Source organism: Ptychodera flava, chromosome 7, assembly GCF_041260155.1.
Source record: "Ptychodera flava strain L36383 chromosome 7, AS_Pfla_20210202, whole genome shotgun sequence".
Classification (NCBI taxonomy): Eukaryota; Metazoa; Hemichordata; class Enteropneusta; family Ptychoderidae; genus Ptychodera; species Ptychodera flava.
In genome coordinates, this window is record NC_091934.1 from 15,592,158 (window position 1) to 15,618,756 (window position 26,599).

Below are 26,599 nucleotides of genomic sequence, written 5' to 3' on the forward strand. Positions count from 1 at the left end.
GTACCTAAACCCGGATGAAATACTAACTCGGTTTTAGTAATATCAATGTTTCATAATTACTATTTATTATTTTGAATAATTACGAAAATAATATCTTATTTTTAGACTATTAATGTCCAGTTCACCTGTGTTTCCGCCAAAGTCGACGTGTCATTCGGTCGAAAAATGATAGAGGAAGTACGCGCGTTAGGGAGTCCTGTCATCTGGTTGTAAAATGTGTTACGTGGTTGTTGGCTACTTACAGCCAAAAATCGCCATGACGTGTTGAGTGTACGCATGCGTACAGAACCATATTTCTCAGAATTTGAACAGTTCAACATAGTTCGTCGAGGTGATACGTCATGGGGTCATCAGCTGACAAGAAGTCTGCCGTATGGGAGAAAATACTGCAGACTTTGAGAAAATTTGGAACCAGAACACGAGGATAAAAGTACTCTGTTTGTCATAGATGGAGCACACGGTATAGTGACCTCTCTTTTGACTGAATGCTCAGTGAGGACATGATGCGAGCAGTTCGTTTTATCTGTCGACTTTGGACAACAACCTGAAATTTGCCGCGTCTACGCGTCTTCAAGTGGTAACTGTTATTAACAATTACACAATGCAAGGCCAGCTGTCTTCAGAAGATTCTCCCGGTGGGCCGTTGATAAAATCACTATTACAGTTAAAACTGTGCTATTACTATCAAACTGAAAATGGGTGTAAACATCTCAACTGCCCGAGGTGGCACCTTTGTCGGGATTTTTTGAGTGGGACTTGCGAAAACGAAAGAGGATGTCAGAAGCTACATAAATTTTATTCCAGTGAAAATGTCCGCATCCTTGAGAAGTCAAAGCTCAATAGATTTGGAGAGGCAATATTACAGGCACTTGTTAATATGTCTTTTCCGGCGATATGTACTGACTACAACACAATAGGCTGCGTAAGAGAACCCTGTCTCTATTTACATTTATGCCGAAAATATGTTTTAGGGAAGTGTACAAGTGACTGTGGCCGTTCTCATGATGAAACGGATGTGTCCTGTAAACAGATATTATCAAAATATAAATTATCGGTCTTTAAAGGAAAATTTAAGAAGTTCTTGTTTGCAAATATTCTTCTTGATAGTAAATATCAGGAGGAATGTAGATCAGCAATTGCCGATGGGCTTGCAAATAGAAATACTGAAAGTGATGATGATTCCCAGTCAAGTGATGGCAGTGATAGTTATGATGATGATGATTACGATGATAGTGATGATGATGATGATGATGATGATGATGATGATGAGTATGATGATGATGATACTAATGAAGATTATGGTGATGATGATGATGATGATGATTACGATGATAGTGATGATGATGGTGATGATGATGATGATAATGATTATGGTGATGATGATGATGAAGATGAAAATTTGAGCACAGATGGAATACATAATGATCAAAGGGGTATCAACCAAGGCATGAATATGGATGAAAAATGTGATGATTACAGCATGGAGGTCAGGACTGTTCAAAGGGAAAATGACAAGGGCAAAACTGACACACAAAGTCAAAAGAAAGACAAGCAACATCATCATAGATTGAAGATTTGTCAAGAGAATGTATGCCAAAATCCCATCCACTGTGAGGGCATACACATTTGTAGGGACTTTGTCAGTGGATTGTGCAATTCCCACAGTAGCTGTGACAGGTCACACATCTTTCATTCTCCTGAAAATAAGAAATTGCTGTCAGATCTGCACTTGGCGGGTCTAAGTGAGAGCGAACTTCTTAAATACAGCAGTTCACATCTCCCCAAAGTTTGTGGAAAGTACAACCGCAACATGTGTCAAAAAGACGACTGCAACTTCTTACATCTTTGTCAGAACTTTGTCAAGGGCCGTTGTCAAACAGTTAATCCGTGCGGCTTTTCACACAAACTTGGTAAACCCTGCAACAAAAGGATCTTGGAGGACCACAAAATCCAGTTTCCTGTCCACAACAAAAGAGGTGTACTGGATACCATCATCCTTGACAGCCCGATTGAAAATGAAGCAGGAGATAAAGGAAGTGGTGATGGGATAGGCCATGGAAAAAAGTGCCTTCAAAAGGCATCCACAGCAACAGGAGGGCTAAAATCTTCCAAGGCTACAGCTGACAAAAACGTGAAAACTCAAAAGGCAAAATGGAAGGCGCAAAAAAAGCCAAAGGTAAAACACAAACAGAATCCAGGTCCTGAGAAGATCCCTGGTGGTAGATTGGATCAAAACCAGGAATCTGAACACAGTAAAGGAGCCTCAGCTTCACAAAGTGAAAAGTTTGATGGTGATATCAGTGACACCAGTTTACCTACAAGCCTTGAATTGAGGCTGTGTTTCTTCTACCTACAAGGTCGTCGCATGCATGTGCCTTCATGCAAGCACATCCACATCTGCAGAGAATTTCTGAGTGGTTTATGCAAGAGTGACAGGGATTGTGGTAAATCACACAGATTCCACTCCAAGAACAATAAGGAAACACTGGTCAAACTGAATTTGGAAAAATACAGTGAAAGTCAGCTGCACAGAATTGCCAAGAAATCTCTTCCTAAAGTATGCAGCAACTATAACAGAAGAGAGTGTAAGAACAAGAACTGTGAGATGCTTCATCTTTGCCAAAACTATGTCAGGGGAGTGTGTAATGATAGTGATGTATGTGGTCTTTCTCATCAAATAAAAAGACCAAACAACCAAAGAACCTTTAGGCGTTTCAACATAAATGTTTATGTTCCAAATATAAACTATCTGTCATCCGTACTCCTTGCCAAAGAAAACACTGGCAAAATTGTAACATCAGATGAAAATGATGAATCTGGTGAAGTATGGAAACATGGAATAACTTCATCACATGTTGGGGGCAATAACACGGCAGCTGTTACCCAACAAGTGAAAAAGACAAAACAACCAAAGAAGGAAGAGAAGAAATCGCATGTGGGGCAAAAAATGGCCAACAAAAGTGATAACGTGAGTAAAGGAAAGAAACAAGGGAATGATGGAGCTGCCAGCTTTGCCAAAACAGGAGCAAAACACAACCAAGATGTTGACTGTACCTTGACAATGCAGCATAGTGGACAGCATGGAAGAGAGTCGTGCAGGTGGCCTGTAAATACAGTGCCATTGGGTGCAATACCAAAGCAATCAGCAGGTGTTAATTCAAAGGGACCTGTCAGGAATGCAAATCAGACTTGGTCAGACAGTACAGCAGATCCGTACATCAAACATGAGAAGCAGCAGATCCCTGTTACACCCACAGTACCATCAAGGGCAGTGCCAAAGCAGCTAGCAGGAATTTCAGGGGCTACTGTAAGTGATACAAAGCTGACACCAAGCAGACCAGATCAATCGTATCAAAGCCCATCAAGCAGGCCAGCAGCTGCACAGAGTTCAAGTAGAAATACTGACCCAGAAGTGGAAGACAAAAAACCAAGTTTTAACATTGCGAGCAATGTAGAGTCTCCAATATGTGTTGATAACTTGATTGGAAAATGCAAGAATGGAACCCTTTGCAGTAACCATCATTGCAGCATGCCATACCAGTGGATATTCGAACATAAGGAACTAGTCCGATCCTTTTCTGATCCACCAAGAGTAGCACTTCCTGAAGATGACAATACTGCTATTGAAAAGTTGTTCTGTGATGTTGCCAAAACAAGACTCAGTATATCAGAAAGGTAATGTCATTATCCGCGCCAAGTTCATATTTCACCATCAGGTCAAGTTGGGTGAAATTTAGTGAAGCATAACATGTCCCATATGTTGCATTTTAACAAAAAATTAAAACGATTGAATTTGAAGGCCTGTGAAAATATAGAGACTCTAAATGTGATTTTCATGGACTGAGCCTATAACTTCGACTGGCCCCCAGTTGCCTGGCTTTTCTCGGCAGCTGAGTTACATGTACCAGCTTCATGGGCCAAGGCGTTCACCCCATGATCTACGCAACAGCCTACCATTTAGCAGGATGGTCTGCTGATGTTTAGTCTTTCAATTTATTATGTTTAGATACTTATATGCCCAGACTTGGAGCAAGTCTACCTATAACACTTTCATTGAATAGAGGTGCCATAATATACCAAGCCGAGTGGATGAAAATACATGATTTTGGCTCAATACTGCTTTTACTGACTTGGCAGATGGTAAAGTGATACTTTCTGCAGGAAAAGGGTGTACATGAAAAGTCAATGGTCATGACCATTAATTCATTTTTGCGGTGGTTTCATTTAATTTGTCTGAAACCGGGTCAAATAAATGCATGGTCACCCATTCATTCAATATCTTTCAACATGTCAAACAATATAAGTAGTATCTCGTATCAAACAAAATTCATGAAAAAATGGCCGACTTTGTCCCTTTAAAAAAGACAAAGTCAACTCCAAAGTGTATCACTTTCAAAAATTCCACCTGATTGGTGATATCATAGAAATGGCAAATAGAACTTTTATGATGACATTGAGACAGATTTTGACTTATAGTATAACAAAAATGATAGTTGTTGTTCCCATCATTATTTCAGACTGTACATAAATTTTAAGGATATGTCAGTGCAAGAGAAGTATTTTCATGGCACTGAAAAGCAAGTTAGTCAGGTACATCGCCTATCAACTCCATCATACAGCATTGCCGACCCAAACAGCAATACCGCTTGCAGCGTAGCTACCAGGTGGAAGTGGTATTTCAAAGACGTTGGGGACATTTGGACACCCTATGGTCTAAATGACAGTGGTCTCGTAAGTATTACTTGAAATTTGTGCACAAGTGTTACACAACCACTGCAGGCCATGAAATTCATGCCATAACATGTACAAGTGGTTTGTGTGTTATTCAACTGCCTCCTTGTTCAGGGAAACTGTACTTTGTAACCTTCCTCCATTGCTGCTTAAACACAGAAAACACATCCAACGGTCAGAAACTGAAGAATAAATAATTATAGAATTTTGTGGAAAAGTTTGCACGTTTTGCCTTAGAGTTAGATATTGAAAAAAATTAAACTCTATTGCTTGATGTTTTTGTTTTCCCTTTCTCATGCAAGTAAAACCAATTGTGATAGTTTTGTCCTCTGCCTTAGAACCTGTATGCAAATGATACATTCAGCAATTTCCTATTCAAGCTAGCCTTATGATGAAGAATTGTGACTTTGTAATCATTGTATATAAATTTTAGTTGAAAACATATTTAAGGTACACTGTGGTTATGCGCCTCATAAGTGACAAACTTAACTTTTGCTCAAACTTTCCCCAGTTAAACTTTAAACCATTCTCTTACCAAATCCAGGATAAAATCAGGGGTCATCGTGCTAAGTTTGGTACTACAGAAAAAAATCACCGAAACATTTACTGATATTTGAAATTCAAAATGGCCGCCATCCCTGTGTTAACTCTCTTGTGAAAAATAAAACTTTCAATTTTCAGAAAACTAAGAAGATGGAAATTTTTTTATTCCAATAGCTTTAAAATGAACCCCTACAAAGGGTAGATCACAAAAAAAGCCCCTACAAAGGGTAGATCACAAAAAAAATGTAAATATTTGACAGCATGAATATCTATCTCGGAGGGGCACTATCATGCCGGTATAACACAGCATATTTTGCTCATATTCACATTTTTGCAAAGATTTGTTCAGTTTTCATAAATTTATTTACCAAAGATTAAAACATTTTAGCATGACAAGCGGTCATAAACTTGGTGAGAAAGTGTAAATTTATGCAAATGTATACAAAAATACTATCCAAGCAGGAAATAGACTCACCAAAGGACAATGTAACCAATGCACTTGTATATGTATTATAGTTGGTAAAGAAGGTATTATCCCAAGTGAAAGTTGGAAATGGTATCACAGTGAGAGAGAGATTTCTCATCCTGTGATTTATGTCTACCGGTACTTATCAGTCACCTTTTTCCCGTCTTGTAACTTTTAACACTTTCGCCCCTTTATCAAAAGGATCTCAATGACATGATCGAGACAGCATATCTTGCCAAGGAGAGCTCATGCTCGTTTCGGACCGGCCGATTCAACTACACTGTGAACTTTGGCACAGCCATGAAGCAAACCAACCTGCAAACACTGACAGAGAGAGAAGTCAGAAGAAGACCAGCAGTGTTTGTATCACCAACCGAGGTGAAAGACATCTTGACAAGGTAAACAGCACGGAGTATATAAGCACTCTGAAACTAACCTTTATTGTCAACGAAATATTCTACAAAGTCACTAAAGACTTGGCGATAGTAGAGTTTCTCGCCATGTGTCAGGATAGAATATTTAAACAGGGTCCCCTTTGCATGGCCAGACGCAAGTTGACTATATTGTCTATCAATAGAAGAGTTTGTAAAGTGGGTGCAGACCTTTTGATAAGGGTAGAACCATTTGATTTTAGGGGTGGGGTGGGGTTAGGACTTCTCTTTGTGGTAAAAATTTTTCTGTAGTTGTTAGTCCCCACGGACACCGTCCGGGGGACTTATAGGTTTGGTCATGTCCGTGCATGCGTTCGTGCGTGCGTGCGTGCGTCCGTTCACGCAGATATCTCAGAGACGCCTGGAGCGATTTCGTTCAAACTTGGTACAAGGATAGTACCATACCTCATACAGATGCACGTCGATTTGTTTCACAATGCGATCAATTTGGCCGTGGTAGAGGACTTTTTAGTTTTCACCTCCATAGACTCCCATGTATAAGGCAGACCATAGACTCCCATGTATAAGGCAGACCATAGACTCCTATGTATAAGGCAGACCATAGACTCCCATGTATAAGGCAGTCCATAGACTCCCATGTATAAGGCAGTCCATAGACTCCCATGTATAAGGAAGTCCATAGACTCCCATGTATAAGGCAGTACATAGACTCCCATGTATAAGGCCAAGAAAAATAAAATTTAGTTAGTCCCCACAGATAAAGTCCAGGGGGCTCATAGATTGGGTCATGTCAGTCCGTGAGTCCATCCACGTGAGTCCATCCGTTCACGCAGATATCTCAGACACTTTGAAAAAATGTCATGTGACCTCGGTGACCTTTGACCTCGAATATACATATTTGTCCATAACTCAGTAACCACAAGTGGTAAACCTTTCATATATGGTATGATGGGACACCCTATGACGCCACATATTGTACCTCATTAATTATGTGCATATCTAATTTTGAGCGAGCCAATAGAGCTGGAGGTCTGATTTTTGGTATATAGGAATAACTTAGCAATACAATTTTTTTGACAAAATGTCACGTGACCTTGGTGACCTTTAACCTCAAATATACACATTTGTCCATAACTCAGTAATCACTAATGCTACACCCTTCATATTTGGTATGATGGGACACCTTATGACGCCACATATTGTACCTCATTAATTATGCGCATATCTAAGTTTGAGCGAGCCAATAGAGCTGGAGGTCTGATTTTTGGTATATACAGTGCGGACGCAGATATGCGTTTTTTCCGTTGTTGCTAAGCATGCTTATGCCAAATTCCATCGTTGCCAAGGGGTCCTGGCGTGCGCTTCAGAGCAACATCAGACTGACTGGGCGACGGTTCAGGTAGGTGTAGCTCTCCAAATTTTCGTTTAATTTCGTCCAGTAAGTTTTAGATCGAATATTTTACGTTATCTTAATTTAAGAATAATAGTCTGCGATCAAAATTGACCGTTCATGCAGTAATCCTCCTCTAAATTATGTAAATATGCTCAAAGGAAATTGACATTGCTGACGATAGTGGATTGCATCGTTAGGAGAAAGTTGCCGGTATTATGTCCTGCTTTCTGATGTTAACATTTTCGTCTCACGGCCTTATCTTGAACAATTTTAGTAATTTCCGGAAGAGTTTATGTATAGGAATAGATTTTGTGAATATCGCTTCTGGAGGAGGTCATTTGACAGTACGATAGCGTTCGAAATGCAGACACCTGAAAACCGGAAGTATATTAACTTTCCAGGCGATATCATTGATCACAACTTCGTTCACAATATTCTCATTTAGTATCACGGGCGTTTAATCCAGTTATTTGTTAGAGAAGCATTAAGTTGACAATCTTCTGTCGCTTACTTAATGTATAGTCATGCAGAATGTCACGGTATTTCAAAAACAATATTATTGTTTTTTGAAATACCGTGACATTCTATGCAAGTCATCCTCAAGCCACAGTCACTTGTGGTTCGATACACCGCTTTGGTATGCATTAGAAATATAGGAAGTCGGGAAATGGAATAGCCGCTAAACGCAAGTACAGCCGAGTTCCGAGACGGATTTTTCGGACAAAAAGTTATAGTTTACTTAATAAACCTGCATCGATGGCTTCCAATACGTTTCTGAATCCATACCTGTTATAGTCTATCGTCAATATAGATCTTCTTACATTTTTGGGTACGATTTCCGATTCTTCTCTTGATTTTTCTCTGAGTGTCTACAATGTGACGTAGTAACATGAAAACAACAAAGTCCCCTTCCTATGACCCGCGTCTTTAGCCATAGCAGTGACTATTCACTTTAGCCTCACCTGTACACATTAGAGAATATGATAGCCTAGAGGGCAATGCTGTATACTAAGTAGGCTGAAGTTCATATCAATTATAGGGAGTCTATTGGGAGTTCAGATGTGCATTAAGTTTGTGAAATGAGATCCAATCAGAAACAAATGAGAGCATGCTGACATTAAGTCGGACGATTCCACAGAACAGCTTATACGGAAGGATAGAGAAAAATACTTTGTTTTATATAACAATATCTGCTACTGATATATGTTAATATATCATGCATAAATATCCGTTGAAGAGATAATTTTCAAAGAGTCATTCTTTCTAAAATTCAACGCACTTAAGTGTCCTAACAATTGACTGACGACTTGATGAATTATCATTGAGAAATACTTTTAAAACATATGTCTAATAAATGATAAATTTACTGGTTTTTAATATGCATGTATATTAATAAGTGGTGTGAACTTATTCTTTCAGATCAACACTACATATACAGACGGCAAGTGAGCGTAATGCGTGACAAGACTGAAACATTTAAATTTCTTTTTGACATGTCATTACAACATTGATTTATAGCCATTAAAGATATTAATCATTATTACAATCTAGCTTTGCTGCAATTTTATGAATTTTGATTGTAATGAACTCAAAGTTCCATCATAAGATGGTGACAATGATATTGAAAATGTAGAAATCGAACAGCTTCTTGGCAAGATTAAGAGTCATTTATCATAAACATCACATGTTGATTGTATTGTGAAAAAATAAAGAGTTATCTGTATCTTCTTGCCAGAATTTAAGCATTTTACCAGTTTCAGCGAGGCGTCATTTTATAACAGTTTCATTTTACCATATTTTGATCATGGTCTCGGTGTTTGGGGTTGTTGTAGTCAAAAGGATATGGATCAATTGAACTGTCTTTTAAAGCGGGCAATGCGACTAATTTTGAATTGTGACATTGGTACCTCATCCATTGAAATGTTGACACTTCTATAATGGTATCTGCTATCCCATCGCTATAAGTATAGTGTCTGTTTACAAGGGTATGTTGTGGCCAGTCTCCTCGATACGTCCGGGATATGATAACAAAGTACAAAGATCTTTAAGATCTGTTGGTAATAAAGCTCTACAAGTTCCATTCGCTAGAACCGAATTATTAAAGCAGTCTTTTCGAGTAATTACCTGTACAACAATTTACCTACAGCAATAAGAAGTTGTACAAGGGTTGGAGTTTTAAACAGGCTTGTTACAAAGTTTATCGACAAAGCTTTATCGACATTTTTACATGAAATATGTCTGTGTTGTAATGTTGTTATACTGTACTTTATCTTTTGTGTATAAGTTTTCTTTGTGCTCGACCCTTGTGAAAAGAGGCGTATACCTATCATGGTAATAGAGTTAAAATAAAGTTTATATTGTTGTTGTATTGTTATAAGATACTTATTGCATCAAATTGTGAAAGATTTATAAAATACGTATTTTAGTTAGGGAAATCGCATAACCTCATCATTAATTAAACCTGTACTTTTAGAACAATAATTGTTAAAATTACTGAACTCAGGTATAGCCTTGAAGCTGTGATTCTTGTAATTTTTTTTCCATTCTGTTCAATATGCAAGTGTGCATTTCGGAAAAATTAGTGACAATCAGTAATAGTCCATTTATGTTTATAGTAAATTTATATTGACTACTTCAGAGATAGAAGGCTTCAGTGAATCGCCATATTTTTTATAGGGGAGATACTTTCTCCAGCGCAAAAGTTCAGGATGAGATTCTTAGAGAAACGCTACAATAAGTATCGTCGCTAGAGGGCAACCTTCACGCATGCGCTTTAGCTGTTGTTTAAGGGATTTGCAAGGACTACCTGTATCCGTCAGTGCTATTTTAAGTTAACATTTCCGTCTCACGGCCTTATCGCCAAAACTGAGGGCACAGCGTTTAAGTTTGATGTCTGTGTAAAAGGACAGTGACAAAATCAAACTTGGAGAAGAAACATGTAATGAGCATGACCGGAAAATTCAGGAGTGAATGAGTTGTATTTTCTGTCAAAACGCACGAGACAACATTTTGACTTCGCGATTTTTCTGCAATATAAACTAATAAGACACTAAATAATGTACGATTTAGTAAATCTAACTATCTATCTTTCAATTCGCCTAGTTATAAGTAACATAAGTTGAATTCTCGATGAACTATAGGCGAAATTTCTTTACAATGTGTAGCGCTACTCAGTGAATTTTTTTTTTGAAATTTTCGCGTTCTATACCACCCACGAAGGAAAATCAATTTTGCGCGTCTCGGGTATCTGCGTCCGCACTGTATAGGGATAACTTAGCAATACAATTATTTTGAAAAAATTTAATGTGACCTCAATGACCTTTGACCTCAAATATACATATTTGTCCAAAACTCAGTAACCACAAGTGCTACACCCTTCATATTTGGTATGATGGGACACCTTATGACGCCACATATTGTGCCTCATTAATTATGCACATATCTAATTTGAGTGAGCGAATAGAGCTAGAGGTCTGATTTTTGGTATATAGGGATAACTTAGCAATACAATTTTTTGACAAAATGTCACGTGACCTTGGTGACCTTTGACCTCAAATATACATATTTGTCCATAACTCAGTAACCACAAGTGCTACACCCTTCATATATGGCATGATGGGACACCTTATGACGCCACATATTGTACCTCATTAATTATGTGCATATCTAATTTTGAGCAAGCCAATAGAGGTAAATGTATGATTTTTAGTATATAGGGATAGACTATAGGATAGAAATTTTTTGACAAAATGTCATGTGACCTCGATAACCTTTTACCTAAAATACACGATTATGTCAATAAATAAGTAACCACAAGTGCTATGTCCTTTATATTTAGTAGGATGGGAGACCTTATGACAACACATGCTTTACCTCGTTAATTATGCCCATATATAATTGTGGGCAAGCCAATAGAGCTAGAGGTCTGAATTTTGGCATATAGGGATTAATTAGCAATACAATGTTTTTTTCAAAATGTCACGTGACCTTGTTGACCTATGACCTTGAATATGCATATATATGCATAACTCAGTAACCACAAGTTCATTACGCTTCAATTTTGATAGGATAATAGACCTTAAGATGTCACATCTTGTACCTCATTTATTATGCACATATGTATTTCTTGGCTGGCCAATACAGCTAGAGGTTTGATCTTTTTTCCCGATTTAGAACCATAACTTGGACATGCCTCTTGTTTCAAATTGGGAACAATGACATAGACCTATGTGTCCATAGATCTGAACATATACACTTTAGTGATACTTCTTAATGACCTCATTTCCCTGCCCCCTCAAGACTAATACTCCTATTACAAGTGGGGACTATGTCATTGTCAATGACTTGTTACACCAAATTTTTTATTGTCAGTCCTCCATCAATCAATTAAGTAAGTTTTTTCTGTACACAGAAGCAGTTATGCAGTATGACTGCCAGTTCATATATACCAAATAAAATCACTCATAATGACCTGTTATTCTTGATTTGATATGAGAATGGTTGGAAGTTTCACTGAGGAAAGTTTGAGCAAAAGTTGAAGTCTCTTGTTTTAAGGCACATACTACACTGTACCTTAATCCTGAATTGTTACATCAAGAAATGTTTGTAATCTGCATGTACCATACATGTATACACTTTCATCTTGTTAATTGTTCACAGGTCGCTGGCATCACCAGTGTCAACCCCAGCCCCATCTTTCCAGTTCCCGCCCTCATGGAAACCAATGCCCAAGGATAAGGAATTCACACGGCACGTCCTACCACCATCGTCTCAAAGATTTGCCTTTGTTGAAAGACGTTTCAGGAAGACGATGGATGCGAACAATACGATAATCTCCATCGAACACATACAGAATCCTCAATGGTGGCGGAAATATCAAAGGTACATTTTAAATATCACATTATATTTGCGACTAAATTATATTATAGAGCTCTATGGCTCAGTGCAAGAGGGGCGTATCTCCTGTGTTAAAGCATAGCATTAGAAGGTACGCCCTTCTTGCACTGGGCCAATCTGCTGTTCATTCGACAGTGTACCCTTTCAACCACTTTCATGTACCGTTGATTTAAAAACATTTTTCGGTGATGGTAGACATTGTGTGTACTTGGTAATATGAGGTGATACAGGACTTTCAGACTTTCCTACAATTATAAGAAAGGGGTACACTGTTTCAGTGATCAGCCCTGCCCTGCAATATTCTGTATTATATCATACCAGTATATTGATGGTGCAAATACTGCAATCTGATTAGTCAAAGACACGAAGAGAACCATGGTATATTGGCGATATACCACGGCTCCCATACGCGTGAGCTCTAGCTTGAGCAAAAGACCGTTTTTGACGTTCTACGCCAAAATTTCAATATACTGTTATGATATAATAGCAATAAATCACACCCAGCGACGGTATACCACTCGATTTGACCAGTTCACTTAATATACCAGTATGCACTCGCTATCACTCGTGCATATATGTCGTGAAGTGGTCAAAATCTCGTGGTATACCATTGCTGGATGTGCTTTATTGTTTAATTATATCATACTAGTATATTGATGGCGCAAATACAGTGATCTGATTGGTCGAGACGCGAAAAGAACTGTGGTATATTGGCAATATACCATGGCTGGCATACGTGCGAGCTCTCAGCTTGAGCAAAAATCTGTTTTTGTCGTTCCTCGCCAGAATTTCAATATACTGTTATGATATAATAGCAATAAAGCACACCCGCGACAGTATACCAAGAGATTTTGACCAGTTGAAGAAATGTATGTACGAGTGATATGTTCTGTGTCCATCCATCGGTAGCTTGTACACATTTGCTGATGTGCCCGCAGGAGTGTAAAAAATTAATGTTATTGTGTCCATATTTTGTGATCATGCGGTACAATATCCCTCAATTCACTGACACTGTAAATTCTAATTTAACATGTTGGTATGCTATTTGGTCTCTTAAATTCAAATAATTATCTTTCTAGTCTACTACATCTATTTGTGTTGTTGTTTGAAGGTCATGAAAAGAATTAAGTTTTCACCAAATTTTTTTGTGAAAATTCAAACTTAGATTGTTTTCCATCAGAGTTAACACAGGGATAGAGACCATTGTGAGATTTCTGTTGTCTGTAAATTTTAAGTAAATTTGTTTCTCTGATACCAAAATATGAATTATGGCTGCTGATTTTATTCTTAATTTGAAATACAATTGTTTGTACTCACCGAGAACAAAGATTAAAGTTTGAATCCTTCAGTTTCGAGGCGTATGCTACCTTACTAAAGTTTGATAAAATGAAATATATACTGATACATTATTCAACCATCATTTCTCAAAAACCTTTCAAATTGAAACTTGATGAGGGGAAACAAAAATATTTTTTGGGAGTAGCTGATTCATGAGTATGGATAAAAAAATATTCCATTGCAAGTTGTGGAATCAGAATGTACAAGGTACTTCACTTTTAGTTTAATGAAGCTATCATAATTTACACCAATCTAATGCTGCAGTAGGTTTCTTAAACAATGTGTTTTGTTGCACACATACACTTAGAAAACAAGCGACAAGTTGATATTTTTAGAGAATCTGTTTCTTTTCAGAAAATTCATTAGGTTAATGACATTTTATAAAGAAAATTGGCCATTCATGTATATCTATTTACTCCAGAATACTTTTAGGTCAAAGGTCAAAATTATATTCACAGTGCTGAAAGATGGCCAAACTCCATATCTCTATATTCCTGCATCAGTGTTGAATGTTATTGCGAAGAACAAAACTTTATTGAGTGAAATTTGAAACATTTGGTGGATGTTCTTTGGCATTCAAGACTATCATAATCACCAAAGACAATAAGATCCAACACAATGTCTTCAATACAGGCATTCATTTTTTTTAGCTACTGTAGACTATAGACTATAGAAGCTATTGGGATGTGTATCCGTCCGGCATCAGTCCGTATGTATGTATGTATGTATGTATGTATGTATGTATGTATGTATGTATGTATGTACCGGTATGTATGTATGTATGTATGTATGTATGTATGTATGTACCATTTGTGAGGATGTCCGTCCACTCAAATATCTGGAGAACCGCAGTACTTACAGACTTGATATTTGTCGCGTTGATGCAACATGTGATTATAACAAACTATCTTTTTCAGTTATTAGATATTGTTGAAAATATGCAAATTAGCTCAAAAAGACTGTTTTGGTAAAAAATCTTCTTCTTCATAACTGCTGGTCAGACAGCTTTGATGTTTGGTTACAGGTTCTTACAGATGAACTAAACTCGATATATCAAAATTATGATGAAATCTGCAATTTGTATTTTTGGGGCAATTTTTGCCATTTTTGGTCAAAAAATTTGTCTCTCAAAAACTGCTCATCTGATTGCTTTGATATGTGGTACACAGGTTTGTAGTGGTTATTTATGATGCTCTGAAATAATGATGAAATCTGCAATTTTGATTTTTTTCAGGCAATTATATAATGCCATTTTCATAGGCATAGATGGCAGTTTTCTATGCTGGCAAAGCTAGCACATTATGTAAAAATCATCCTGGTGAACTTCCCTTTAAAGTGTTTGAGTAAGTTCTGAATGTATCATGTACATAATGGCAATAAAGTTATCGTATCGTATTGTAGTGTAGTGTCTGGTGGTTAACTTGAAATTTTCAAATGAGATGGCCAGAATTGTCAGCTGCAGAATCAATACAAATTTCTGGTCAACTCATAAAATTATTCTGATGTGTTTTTTATCTTGACAGTCAGAAGGAGATAATGATGAAAAAGACACCAAGTGCTGAACTTGAAAAATACTTATTCCATGGAACTGAGGAAGACACCGTAGCCAAGATCTGCAAACAGAATTTTGACTTCCGTGTTGCTGGTAAAAATGCAACAATGTACGGCCATGGATCGTACTTTGCACGGGATGCAAAATACAGTGATAATTACACTCGCAATGACGCCTCTGGATTAAAAGAGCGATACATGTTCCTGGCGCAAGTCTTAGTGGGAAGATACACACAGGGCCACAGCTCGTACAAGCGGCCACCAGAAATGAATGCAACAACAGGTGACCTCTATGATTCCTGTGTGGATAAGATGTACAATCCATCCATATTTGTAATATTTGCCCTGGATCAGCTGTACCCGACATATCTGATAACATATCGTAAAGAAGGGAGAAGTTCTGGATTAAGCAGCCATGGCTCCACCCCAACAGCAAGAGTCCCTTCATTCACACAACGCACAGCGCCCTCAAATTCATACAGCACCAGTTCTTCTCAGTCTTCATATTCAAGTAACCAGACTTCAAATGCAAGTTCAACCGGGTTCAGATACTCATCTACACCTCAGAGTTCAAGTGCCCTGTACTCCACAGCATCACTACCGGTATCTTCATACTCATCCAGCCAGCCTTCAAGTTGGACTTCACCTACATCAACTCCTTCCTTTAAAAGTGAAGAACCCAAAAGTAGCTGTGTGTTGATGTAGTTTTCAAGACAATGAGTGGTACAGTGTACTGCATGGAGTATGTAATCACTGGCCGTAAGGATACAAAGATATGTGAAGAATATACAAGCAACAAAAACTGTGTTATAATTTACAATGTCTTCGTAATTATGTATGTTGATTCAAGATGATCTAAGATAGAATACACATTGGGGATAAGTATTCAGACTCTAAATGTTAACAGTACCTTCTAGACTGCTTCTTGTATAGACTTCCATGCATTTTGAAGACAGTCCATGAAATGAAGTTTTCCCTGACTTGTTTGCTTGAAAATCAGAAATTTGATTTTTTTCCGTAGATTATCATACACAGTGGCAGCCATTTTGAATTTCAAATATCAGAAATTATAGTGTTTCTAGTATACTGACATTGGTAAATTATGTTTGATTATTGTTTTTGATTAGAAAATCTTTTAGGAATGTTTGAGCGTAAGTTTTGATCGATGTGTTACCTTGAGAGAACTTTCACCGTGACTGCATGTGTATGTATGTGTGTACAACAACAATATATTTGCTTAGACACTTTTAGTCTGTCATGAATTTTGCAATACTCATTGTATACAATAAATAAAATGTTAAGTACTGTATCACGTGCTTATAATGATATGCATCTGGAAATATAAAAATATGCCTTATTGTTCCAGTTCAAAGATAAAACAGTGGAGCTTTTACATCAGTTCAGATGTCGTTGCTTTTGGTAATTTTTTGGACATTTTTGACAATCAAAGTCTAGCCCTGGGCTCAATTCTTTTGGACCAGCTGCCGATGAGAAGAGGAAATGTCTTATGTAAATGGAAATAATAATTTATGCAGTCAATGGACGTGTTTGGTTTTATTGTCCCTCCATTGTGACCAAATATTGCTATTTGCTAGCGCCTAAGAAAGAACTCAGTGATGTTTTCTTACACACAAATGAACATGTTTCTTTCTCAACCTTGAGTGGCTATCCATGAAATTTGGGATGAGTCGGGGAATGTTTGTGACGTTCACAGGATTGAAGTTGTCAGCTTCCTGTGTGTGCAGTGTATGTCAAATTTTGAAGTCTTTTGTATTTGCATTACAACTTTCTAGCATTTATGATTAAATTCATTTTCAGTTCAAAATTTAGTTCACTTGTCAACAAAAAAAAAAGAAAGATATATGGCAGTAATGTCAAGGTCACTGCTGGGTGTTAAAATGTACCCAGAAGAAAAAAAAATTTTTATGCATGCAAAAATTAGTTTTTATCATAGTGTATCAGAACATATCCAAAACATATTGTAATCATTTCAATCATGATGTAGGATGTAGTCAGTGTGCAAAATTCACAGCAAACACCATGGCAGATGTAATTGTGAAAAATGCACAGCTAAGCTATAAAATAATATGTGTGCCAATAACTCAGTCATCCATACCAACAGTAGCATAGCTCCATCTCATCAAACCCAACAATCAGCAGTCACTTCCACTCGCCAATGTGACAGGCAACTGTAAAATTTCACTTCCTTGGGCAAAGATTTGCCAATCCCCTGGTTGTCAAGGAGATAGCTATCTTTCTATATTGATGCAGTCTACTAACCAGCCTAGACTGTAGTTCTCAAAGAATGTTCTAAGCATGTTAACTTAATTACTAGAGTATACAGTATAAATCCATGATAACTTCCAACTGAATTTAGTCAAGAATTTAATTCATTCATCAACAATAACATAGAATGTTTTGTGATGCCTTTTTCCCGCAGATTGTTTTGAATCAAAACATACTTCAAGAAAACAAATTTACATTTATGCAACAAAGTTTGTCAGAATTTAAAAATTATATAACAAATTTATTGAAATTTATCAGGATTTGTTGTCTGTTTGAGTAGTAATTTAATATACAGGGTTCGTATGCTCCTGGAAAGTCCTGGAAAGTCCTGGAATTTAAAATCACTCCTGGAAACTCCTGGAAAATCAAAATTTACTCCTGGAAAACTCCTGGAAAATCGCTAGTTACGATCTCACACTGTCGAGAACGACCTGATCGTAAGGGCGAACGTCAAACAGTATAATTGTCGAACATCAAATTGCAAAAATGCGAAAAGATGTTTTGCGACAGGTGGGGAGCCTCCCGAAACAAATTTGGAAAGCGTAGTAGTGTTTCTTATAATGTCGTAAAGGGGTACCCTTGTACTAGCGTGGGCAAGATCCATGTTGTGTATTCCATTATCCACGGTTTTGCACGCACGTACAGTGACATCGAAATGCATGAGTAGGTTGTGGAGGGACCGTGTTGAAATTTAAAGCTTGTTCGGGTCATCAGTCACAGCAATGCCTCCTGCAAAGTGTTTATTCAGCGATCATTGGTTGAAACAGCCCGAGTACATAGGATGGCTTGAGCGGGCGCAAGATAAATTCGCGGCAAGATGCAAACTTTGTGAAAAGACTTTCGATGTATCGAAAAGCCTAGCACTGCGTATGATGCTCCGTGTTCCCGTGGCTCGCCATTCGCTACATTCATGCGAGATATTGCCGTTGATCTGCGACCTACCCTACCTGCGATCTACTCTTCCACTCATGAATAATTAATTAGGTTTATGCAAAAATGTACAGTTTTATGCAAATTTCCTGTGCGCCCGTGAAAGATGGGTGAATAGATCGCAGGTAAAAACTGCGATCTATGCTGACTTGCGAGCAATGCCTTGCGATCTACGCTCCACGATTGCAGATTTTCAACCAAATGTAGCCGTACATTCGGTCCGTTTACGATGCATGATGTAATGGAGGCCCTGGTGGAGGCCTTCAGCTGATTTATATTTCATTTTCATTTTGTACTTCAGATCCTTATAGCGAGCGCGAGCGTCGTTAGGAGCAAACTACAAATCGGCAACTTTGCGTGCTTTTCGCTAATCACTGTTTTGCTGTAATCTGTTTGCAGCCAGTAATTTTGTTATGACGACTGCAAACCTTCAAAATGGGATTTTTGAAAATTTCATCTAGCCATCATCACTTCCTTGCATGTGTCAAAAACTCTATACTAATGTCTGAGTAAAATAGAGGAAGGTTGCTCCACAATTCTCATTAGTGTATTTTAATGTTTCGTACATGCATGTGGTATGGTCTGATGGTGTATTATTTCGGCATTATTAATATTCATGTTTTATCATGTGTATTGTTTACTATTTGGTGTAAGAAATTAGCCATGGTGAGATGGTTGTAATTACTTGCGATGTGAACGTAAGAAACTCATGACGGAATAAATAATGTCCTGACAAAGTTGAAGATGTAGGCCTAAGCATAATCGACACATCCATCCTTTAATAAATCAAATAAATAAAATGTTCATCCAATCGGTAGGCCTACAAGTATAGATCAAATTACTACAAGATAGAGTTGGGTAGATCGCATGGTTTTCTGTCAAACACACCTGCGATCAATACTTCCCTTCTACGCCACTCCAACAAATTACTTTACAGCACGCATATCTGTTCTTTCGGTTCACAGAAGAATTGCCACAAGCTAACTGCCACACCTCGATACGTACCGCGAATGTCGCAACATCTAACTTCAATAAATGAAGTCGACCTATCTAGAGGCAGTGTCGGTCTGATCGCGGAACAATGATCATAATCTTAGACGCAGGTGACTGGGATCAATACTTCCCTCTGCGAGCTACGCTTCTCAAATATATTTTATTTTTACCGTTCAATTGATAAATTTGATGTAATATTAAATCATACAAAATACAATTATCCAGGACCGATTATCGATGTCACAAGCTTCGCAAGATACGATTCACTGGCATCACCACAATGGCAGCCGGTGGTGATCGCAGAGAGTATAGCTCAACTCTGCGATCTATACTTCCCTTGCGACCCCCCCCCCCCCATCTATACTTCTCTCTGCCACCTACGCTTCTCAAACGTACTATATCATTACAGTTCAATTTATAAACTCAAGTTAATATTAAATCATACTAAAACAATTATCCGGGATCGTTGATCGATGTTGATGGCACAAACCTCGCAAAATACGATTCACTGTCATCATCACAATAGCAGCCAGTGTTGATCGCAGGAAGTATAGCTCGCAGGTGACTCTGCTCTGCGATCTATCCTTCCCTTGCGATCTATACTTCCCTCCGTTATCTATGCTTCTCCAACCTATCTTATTATTACTATTCAGTTGATAAATTCGATGTAATATTAAGTCATACCAAAACAATTATCCGGGATCCATTGTAGTGTCAGGAAGTTTAGCTCGCAGGTATCTCTGTGATCTATACTTTCCCTCTGCTATCTACGCTTCTCCAACGTATTTTATTATTACCGTTCAATTTATAAATTCGATTTAATACTAAATCACACCAAAACAATTATCCGTGACCGTTGATCGATCTCGATGCCACAAAGATCGCAACATACGATTCACTAAGTAGTATCACCACAATGGCAGCCATTGTTGATCGCAGGAAGTATAGCTCGCAGGTAATTCTGCGATCTATACTTCCCCTGCGATCTATACTTCCCTTTGCGATCAACGCTTCCCAGAAGCATTTTATTGTTTCGTTCGATTGATAATTCAAACTTAATACTAAACGTTCGAAAACAATTACACAGGATCAAATAATTTTCGATACCACAAACCCTGCAACATAAAATTCACATCCATCGCCGCGGGGAAGCCATGCAGTGTTGTCGCAGGAAGTTTACCTCGCCGATACCTCTGCGATCTATACTTCCCTTGTGATCTACGCTTCCCAAATTCATTTTGCTGATTTCGTTCAATTTATAGACTCCAGTCAATACTAAGCCATTCTAAAACAATAATAAGGGGTTGGTTATCGATGCCAAAAACCTCACGACATAATAGTCACAGGCGTCACAGCCCCGGGGTCACAGCTCTTCAGTGCAGCCAGTGTTAATGGTCGCCGGGCCGGGGAAGTGTAGTTCGCAGGTATAGCTTGAGCCTGGTAACCATAACACTTCCCTTCGAGACCACGTCAAAAGATAAAATCCGAATTCTTTAAGTTTGGGCGGGGTGGGTTTTGTGGTGAGGGGGGTTTAACCCAAAAAAGTTTCATCCTGCAAAAACGATATTCTTGTTTGATTTGTCTGAAAGACATTTATATATTGACCTGCTTATATTACAGGGACTTATCTTACTGATGAGCTTTTTTAACAGAAATAAATGTTGTTGTTTTTTCATTAGAACATTGTCGTTATTTGCAACTTTCCGTCCTGGTAATGTTTTAAGTATGATTGGAATTATCACAGTGAAGATTAAATGGGAACCTCTGATTATTGATATTCATCAATTAAGGTTCAATGGAGGTGGGCGTTTGGGTGTTGGGTCAGAAATTTTGAACTTTTGACGTCGTCTCTTATGCAGGTCATCTATTTTCCCATTGTCATCTATACTCCCATTGCCATCTATACTCCCATTGCCATCTATATATGTTTCGATAAAAAATCCATTAAAATTTGGACAGCGAGTCCCGCATGTCAATAGCCTATTGACAGGCGCGGCGTTGCAAGGTGCAATCGTACGCGGTAAACTTCTACAATTACTCAAAATTACGACTTTATTCATAATTGAGTGTACAAAGGCTTTATCAAGCATTCTAACAAGCATTGGACAGTTTATTAGGCTTAAATATGGTGTATTTTGGCGAAAAATCTCCCGCGTGTCAATAGCCACATCCTGGCTATTGACAGGCGCGGCGTTGGTGCAACATATCGTACACGGTAAAGTCTACAATTACTTAAGATTGCAGCGACTTTGTCCATAATTGAGTGTACAAAGGCTTTATCAAGCATTCTAACAAGCATTGGACAGTTTATTAGGCTTAAATATGGTGAATTTTGACGAAAAACCTCCCGCGTGTCAATAGCCAACTTTTGTCTGTTGACAGGCGCCTGTCAATAGCCGGATTCTGTCTATTGACAGGCGCCACGGCGGCCTAAAATAATAGAATTCTTCTCCTTTCCAACATCGGAAAGGTTACTAAACATGGACAAGAAGTTCATCACATCCGTAAGCATAACCTCTCTGTGATTGAGTGATCGTAAAAACCACCTTTCTCCCATTACATTTCATATTTACCAGACTCCACTTTGAAATAGGCAGTGTAGTCTGAATAGAACTCGCTGTCATGCATAAGTAGCAATATTTGCATAAATCTAATTAATTATTCATGAGTGGAAGAGTAGATAGCAGGTAGGGTAGGTCGCAGATCACCTGCCTTTGTGCCCTTCACCGTGCATCACCAGCAAACTAATGGTTTTGGACGTCATGCGAACAGTTCTTTTTTGCAGTCTGTGAGCGGTTGAGTGATTCGGGTAGGCATAGATTGGAATCGAGTTGATTTTGGCCGAAAGTAGTTAGAAAAGTAGTTTTTCGTGTGCGGTCCAAATTGGGACCGCATGTCTATGGACCTTAGCAGGGCTGTAGTGGGAGGCTTTATAATGCAGGGAACACACAGCATCATACGCGGGGCTATGAAAAGCCATGCTATAGCTAAAGGAGCAAAACATCGAGCTCTGGTAGGAAAAAAACAGGAGCAAGTAAATAAAAAATTAATGATTTCTTTGCCCGATCTTCATCAAATGTAAAGTCATCGACTAATTCTAAGCCTTCCCTGAGTTTATCTTTCCCGACATCACACTCGCAACTCATAACTGTCTCAGTCATCAGCAATGTTATTCAAGATGTCGTCACCGTCAAAACCTGTCAACTCGTCATTGACTGCATTTGTCAGCAAAATGATGTCTTATGGGCTGAAGTTTTGTGGACAATGAAAACATTAGAAACAATTAGTGTATGATTCTTATTAAAATTGCAAGCTTTATCGTGCAAACACTCCTGGAAAATGGCATTTTTCAACCACAAATACTCCTGGAAAATGGCAAAAAACTCCTGGAAAGTCCTGGAATTTTGATTTACTTGAAGTGTATGAACCCTCATATAGGTGTCTACATTGTCTTAAGCATGCAAGCTTTATTGAGTTTTTCATATAACAATCTTGTCTTTACTCAATGAAATCCAAACAAAATTATTGAGGCTCAACATTCAAAAAGTATTTAAGGTAGTATGCACCTCGAAAGTGAAAGACTTAAACTTTTGCTCATATTATCCTCAGTGAAACTTTGAACATTCTCTTACCAAAGCAAGAATAAAAATCAGGGGTCACCGTGCAAACTTTAGTACTAGAGAGACAAATAACTTGCGATTTCTCGATATTTGAAATTCAAAATGGCCGCCATCCCTGTGTTAACTCTATGGGAAAAATAAAATTTCGATTTTCAAAAATCTAAGACGGTAAAAACTTTTCTTTTGTCAAGAGCTTCAAAATGAGCCCCCACAAGTGGTAGGTCAGAAGAAAATAGATAAAATTTGAAGGCCCGAATTTCTGTCCCCGAGGTGCATTCTACCTAAACAGAATTATTAATTAAATCATAGGTCAGAAAGGTAAAACCTTTATGCGTTGAGAAAAAAATTTGTGAATATAAAAAAAAAATTAATATAAAAGAAACAATTCAACCAAACTCATACTCTGAGTTTGTCAATAAGTGATGCATTACCTTGACCTTTTACTAGGATCAACCAATATTGTTATTATTGAATGTGTGTACCAAAAAGCAGACAGACATGAATTTATGAAAAGTGTTTATTTAATCATTACCAAAGGGAATGGTCTTTGAAAAGTGTGAAGGAATTCCTTCTGTCTCTGTAATCAATGATCTTTCTTTTGTTATTATCAAATGAACTCTGACCTGTTAGTGTATGTGCCAACACGTACAAAAGTCAAACTATGGTGTGAACCATTTGTAACCATTTTTCCGTGGTGCTATGCGCCTTTTACACGCACGGTGTAAAATGTAATGAAAGGCAATTATCTTACCAAAGAAATCACCCAAATCACAGAGATACCGGTGCATGTTCAACATCCACTGGTCTGTTGGTATAATTGCTGTTATTCCATGCATGTCTTTCCACCCACCAATAAGGCTAGGTCGTTGGGAAGTGTGCAAATATCAAGATGCAATCTCTGCTGCTTTTCCTTACAGTGGCTAAACACCAGTTTGTGTCAAATTAAAGATTTCATGCGTACATGTATTTTTACCCAAGGGCATTACACTGTCTACTATCAGTATACTTGTGAGAATCCGGCCTAGCCCATCATAGTGACCAGCATTATATCATGGTGTAAATCTTGGGCATATTTTATTGTATTGAAATGTCAGTGTAATGGGTATTTATCAGTTCATGACTTAATTGTATGTAGGACATATGCAAGATTTTTAGACTGAAAACACTGGTTTTCAGCCCATGGTATAAACTTCAGAGCAATGGTTGAATTCTGCATGTGCTTTCCTTTAAAAAAATATTTCTTTCAATTTGTTAAATTAAATTTGTGTGACATTGAAAATAATTCATTGTAACTTTTATCATCTCCAGTGTCACTTTGCACGGTGCTTCAAGGTCATTTGAACCTGCAGGACCTGGATTTTGGGCACAGTCCCAATGACTGTTGCCCGGTGATGGAATATTCTAAATTCTGTATGCATTCTGTTGAAACCAGTCACACACATTCACTGAATCTGTATAAACTTTGGTATCTCATGCAACTCATTTGCATATTCATAAATCTTGAAGGCAGCAACGTATTCAAGTAAATGAATGTAAATGTATATGAATAAAAATAGCATTAAAGGCTGGATGAAAAAAAATTCTTTGATTTCATGGTCTTTCCCTGTTGATAAAGTTGGACTTGTACAGGAAAAAATAGAAGGAAAGGTTGAGTATTTTCATATGACCGGTAGTCAGATTGTAATTACACCCAGTATATACAGCTGAATTGATGCTGTTGACTTGAATTCAGTTTTAAACAATTATAACTCATGACCCAAAACAAGAATTGTTCACAATGTGGATGTTAAGTATGCTTTTCAGAAAACAAAATAGAAAATTCAAAAACATCTACCTAAACAAGTGCTACAAAAGTAAAGTATACAGCTGTTGTTCCTTAATCTTTCTGGAAGTGGAGGGGCATTAAAGGTATACTGTCACCAGTTCCAATTTTGCCACAGTTACCATGGAAAGAGAAAATCTAACCAATCACAGATTTAAAGCGGGTGGCTGCTTTTAAAAACAGCGCCCCCCAATGGGCATTTTGAATACCACAGAACGCCACTTTGACCGTATATGGGCATATTTAGATTACAGGTGACTGTATGCCTTTAATGTCAGGGGCTGAGATTCTCCATTTTAATCTGACCCCATGTTTTGACCTTTTTATCAGCGTTCTTACATCTTTACACAACAGTCTGACAACAGTGTACTGTGATCTAAGTGATTTTATGCGGTAATCATTTAGGAGACGTTCTTGCAGTCTAAAATAGAAACATCTTTAACACTATAATGGAATTCTCGGAAAGAAGCTGTGAATAAATTTCTCTGAAATAAAATAATGAAAATGGTGTGCGTTCTATTGTGGCATTTCTAGCACCCACTTGCTGTGCATGTCTGTAGCAGGGAATATTGGGATCAGTTTTGTGTTTGTCCATCCGTATATTGTCTGTATATATGTTTCTTGTCCAGCCACTTCATAGAACCCGAAAAAACAGCTGCTGCATGCATAACCATATTTGTTGTCTAAGACTGCTTCATCAGTTGTAGATAAAATTTTGTTCAAATAAATACTTTGATTGAAATCATTCAAAATGTGCAAATCAGGTTGAAAAAGTTGACATGGTCGAAAAGCAAAACTCAAGAACTACAGGTACATTGGCCCAAAGATATTCCCTGGGATGTTCTGCTCAGATTATTTCAAATTTGCATACATTTTACATTACTAAATTTTATAAATTTTATTTTTATAACCAGTATCCAACCGTATTGTATTAATTTGGATGGGTATCATGACAGGGTTTTCACTACGATATCTTAGTGGGCAGAATTGAAAGTACAGGGGGAGAATACGCAAGAGGCTGAGGGGGAAAAGTGTCAGAGGGGAGTCTCCCTGTCTTGCATGTAAAAATTTTAGAAATTGATGTGTGCAATGGCGCAATCTGAGAGGTGTTTAATTTTTTTCACTAAGTTAAACTGTTAGAACACCCCAAGGGGAGAGCATGGGGGAGGGGGTTCCCCACTCGAATAGAAAGTTTTGAGAAATTGGTGTCTGTAATGGTACAATCTGAGAGGTGTTTCAATATATTTCGCACAAAAACTTGCGTTCCCCCTTTCTTTCTCTCCACATTTTGAGCAACCCTCCTTGTAGTTTCCAATTTTTGAGTGACCCCCTAACATTCCTTCGACCCCCAGGTCGTAAACAATGACGGCTCCCCAAGTAAAGTATTCGCACAACGCCAGAAAATAGAAATCAAAAACCAAGCGGAAGAATCGCGAGCGATGGCTCCGAACACCCAATGTCCGTCAAGTTGTCGACATCGGCTGTATTCGGACTTTCCGAACTTGGCTTCATCAATTTCCACGATGCAGCCATCTGTTCGGAGGCATGATGGCGAAGATAAAGGAAACAAATGTGTGGACAAAAATTAAACCAATCAATAACAGAGTTTGAACTAATGCATACAGGTGTGATTTTTGG

General features: G+C 37.9%; 1 protein-coding gene across 1 annotated transcript; it reads left to right on the plus strand.

Annotated features, from left to right (window-relative positions):
• Positions 1-298: 298 nt before the first annotated feature.
• On the plus strand, positions 299-17,902 carry LOC139136857 (zinc finger CCCH-type antiviral protein 1-like). The gene is made up of 5 exons (XM_070704693.1): positions 299-3,675; positions 4,518-4,731; positions 5,942-6,138; positions 12,185-12,406; positions 15,283-17,902. Exons 1-5 carry the CDS (start codon positions 602-604, stop codon positions 16,013-16,015), a joined length of 4,440 nt encoding a protein of 1,479 aa, XP_070560794.1. The 5' UTR covers positions 299-601; the 3' UTR covers positions 16,016-17,902.
• Positions 17,903-26,599: the final 8,697 nt, after the last annotated feature.

Coding starts and splice junctions, on each gene's coding strand:
- LOC139136857 (XM_070704693.1), top strand. CDS start 602: ATGCAAGGCCAGCTGTCTTCAGAAGATTCTCCCGGTGGGCCGTTGATA. Junction 4,732..5,941: donor GTCTAAATGACAGTGGTCTC/GTAAGTATTACT, acceptor CTTTATCAAAAG/GATCTCAATGACATGATCGA. Junction 6,139..12,184: donor GTGAAAGACATCTTGACAAG/GTAAACAGCACG, acceptor AATTGTTCACAG/GTCGCTGGCATCACCAGTGT.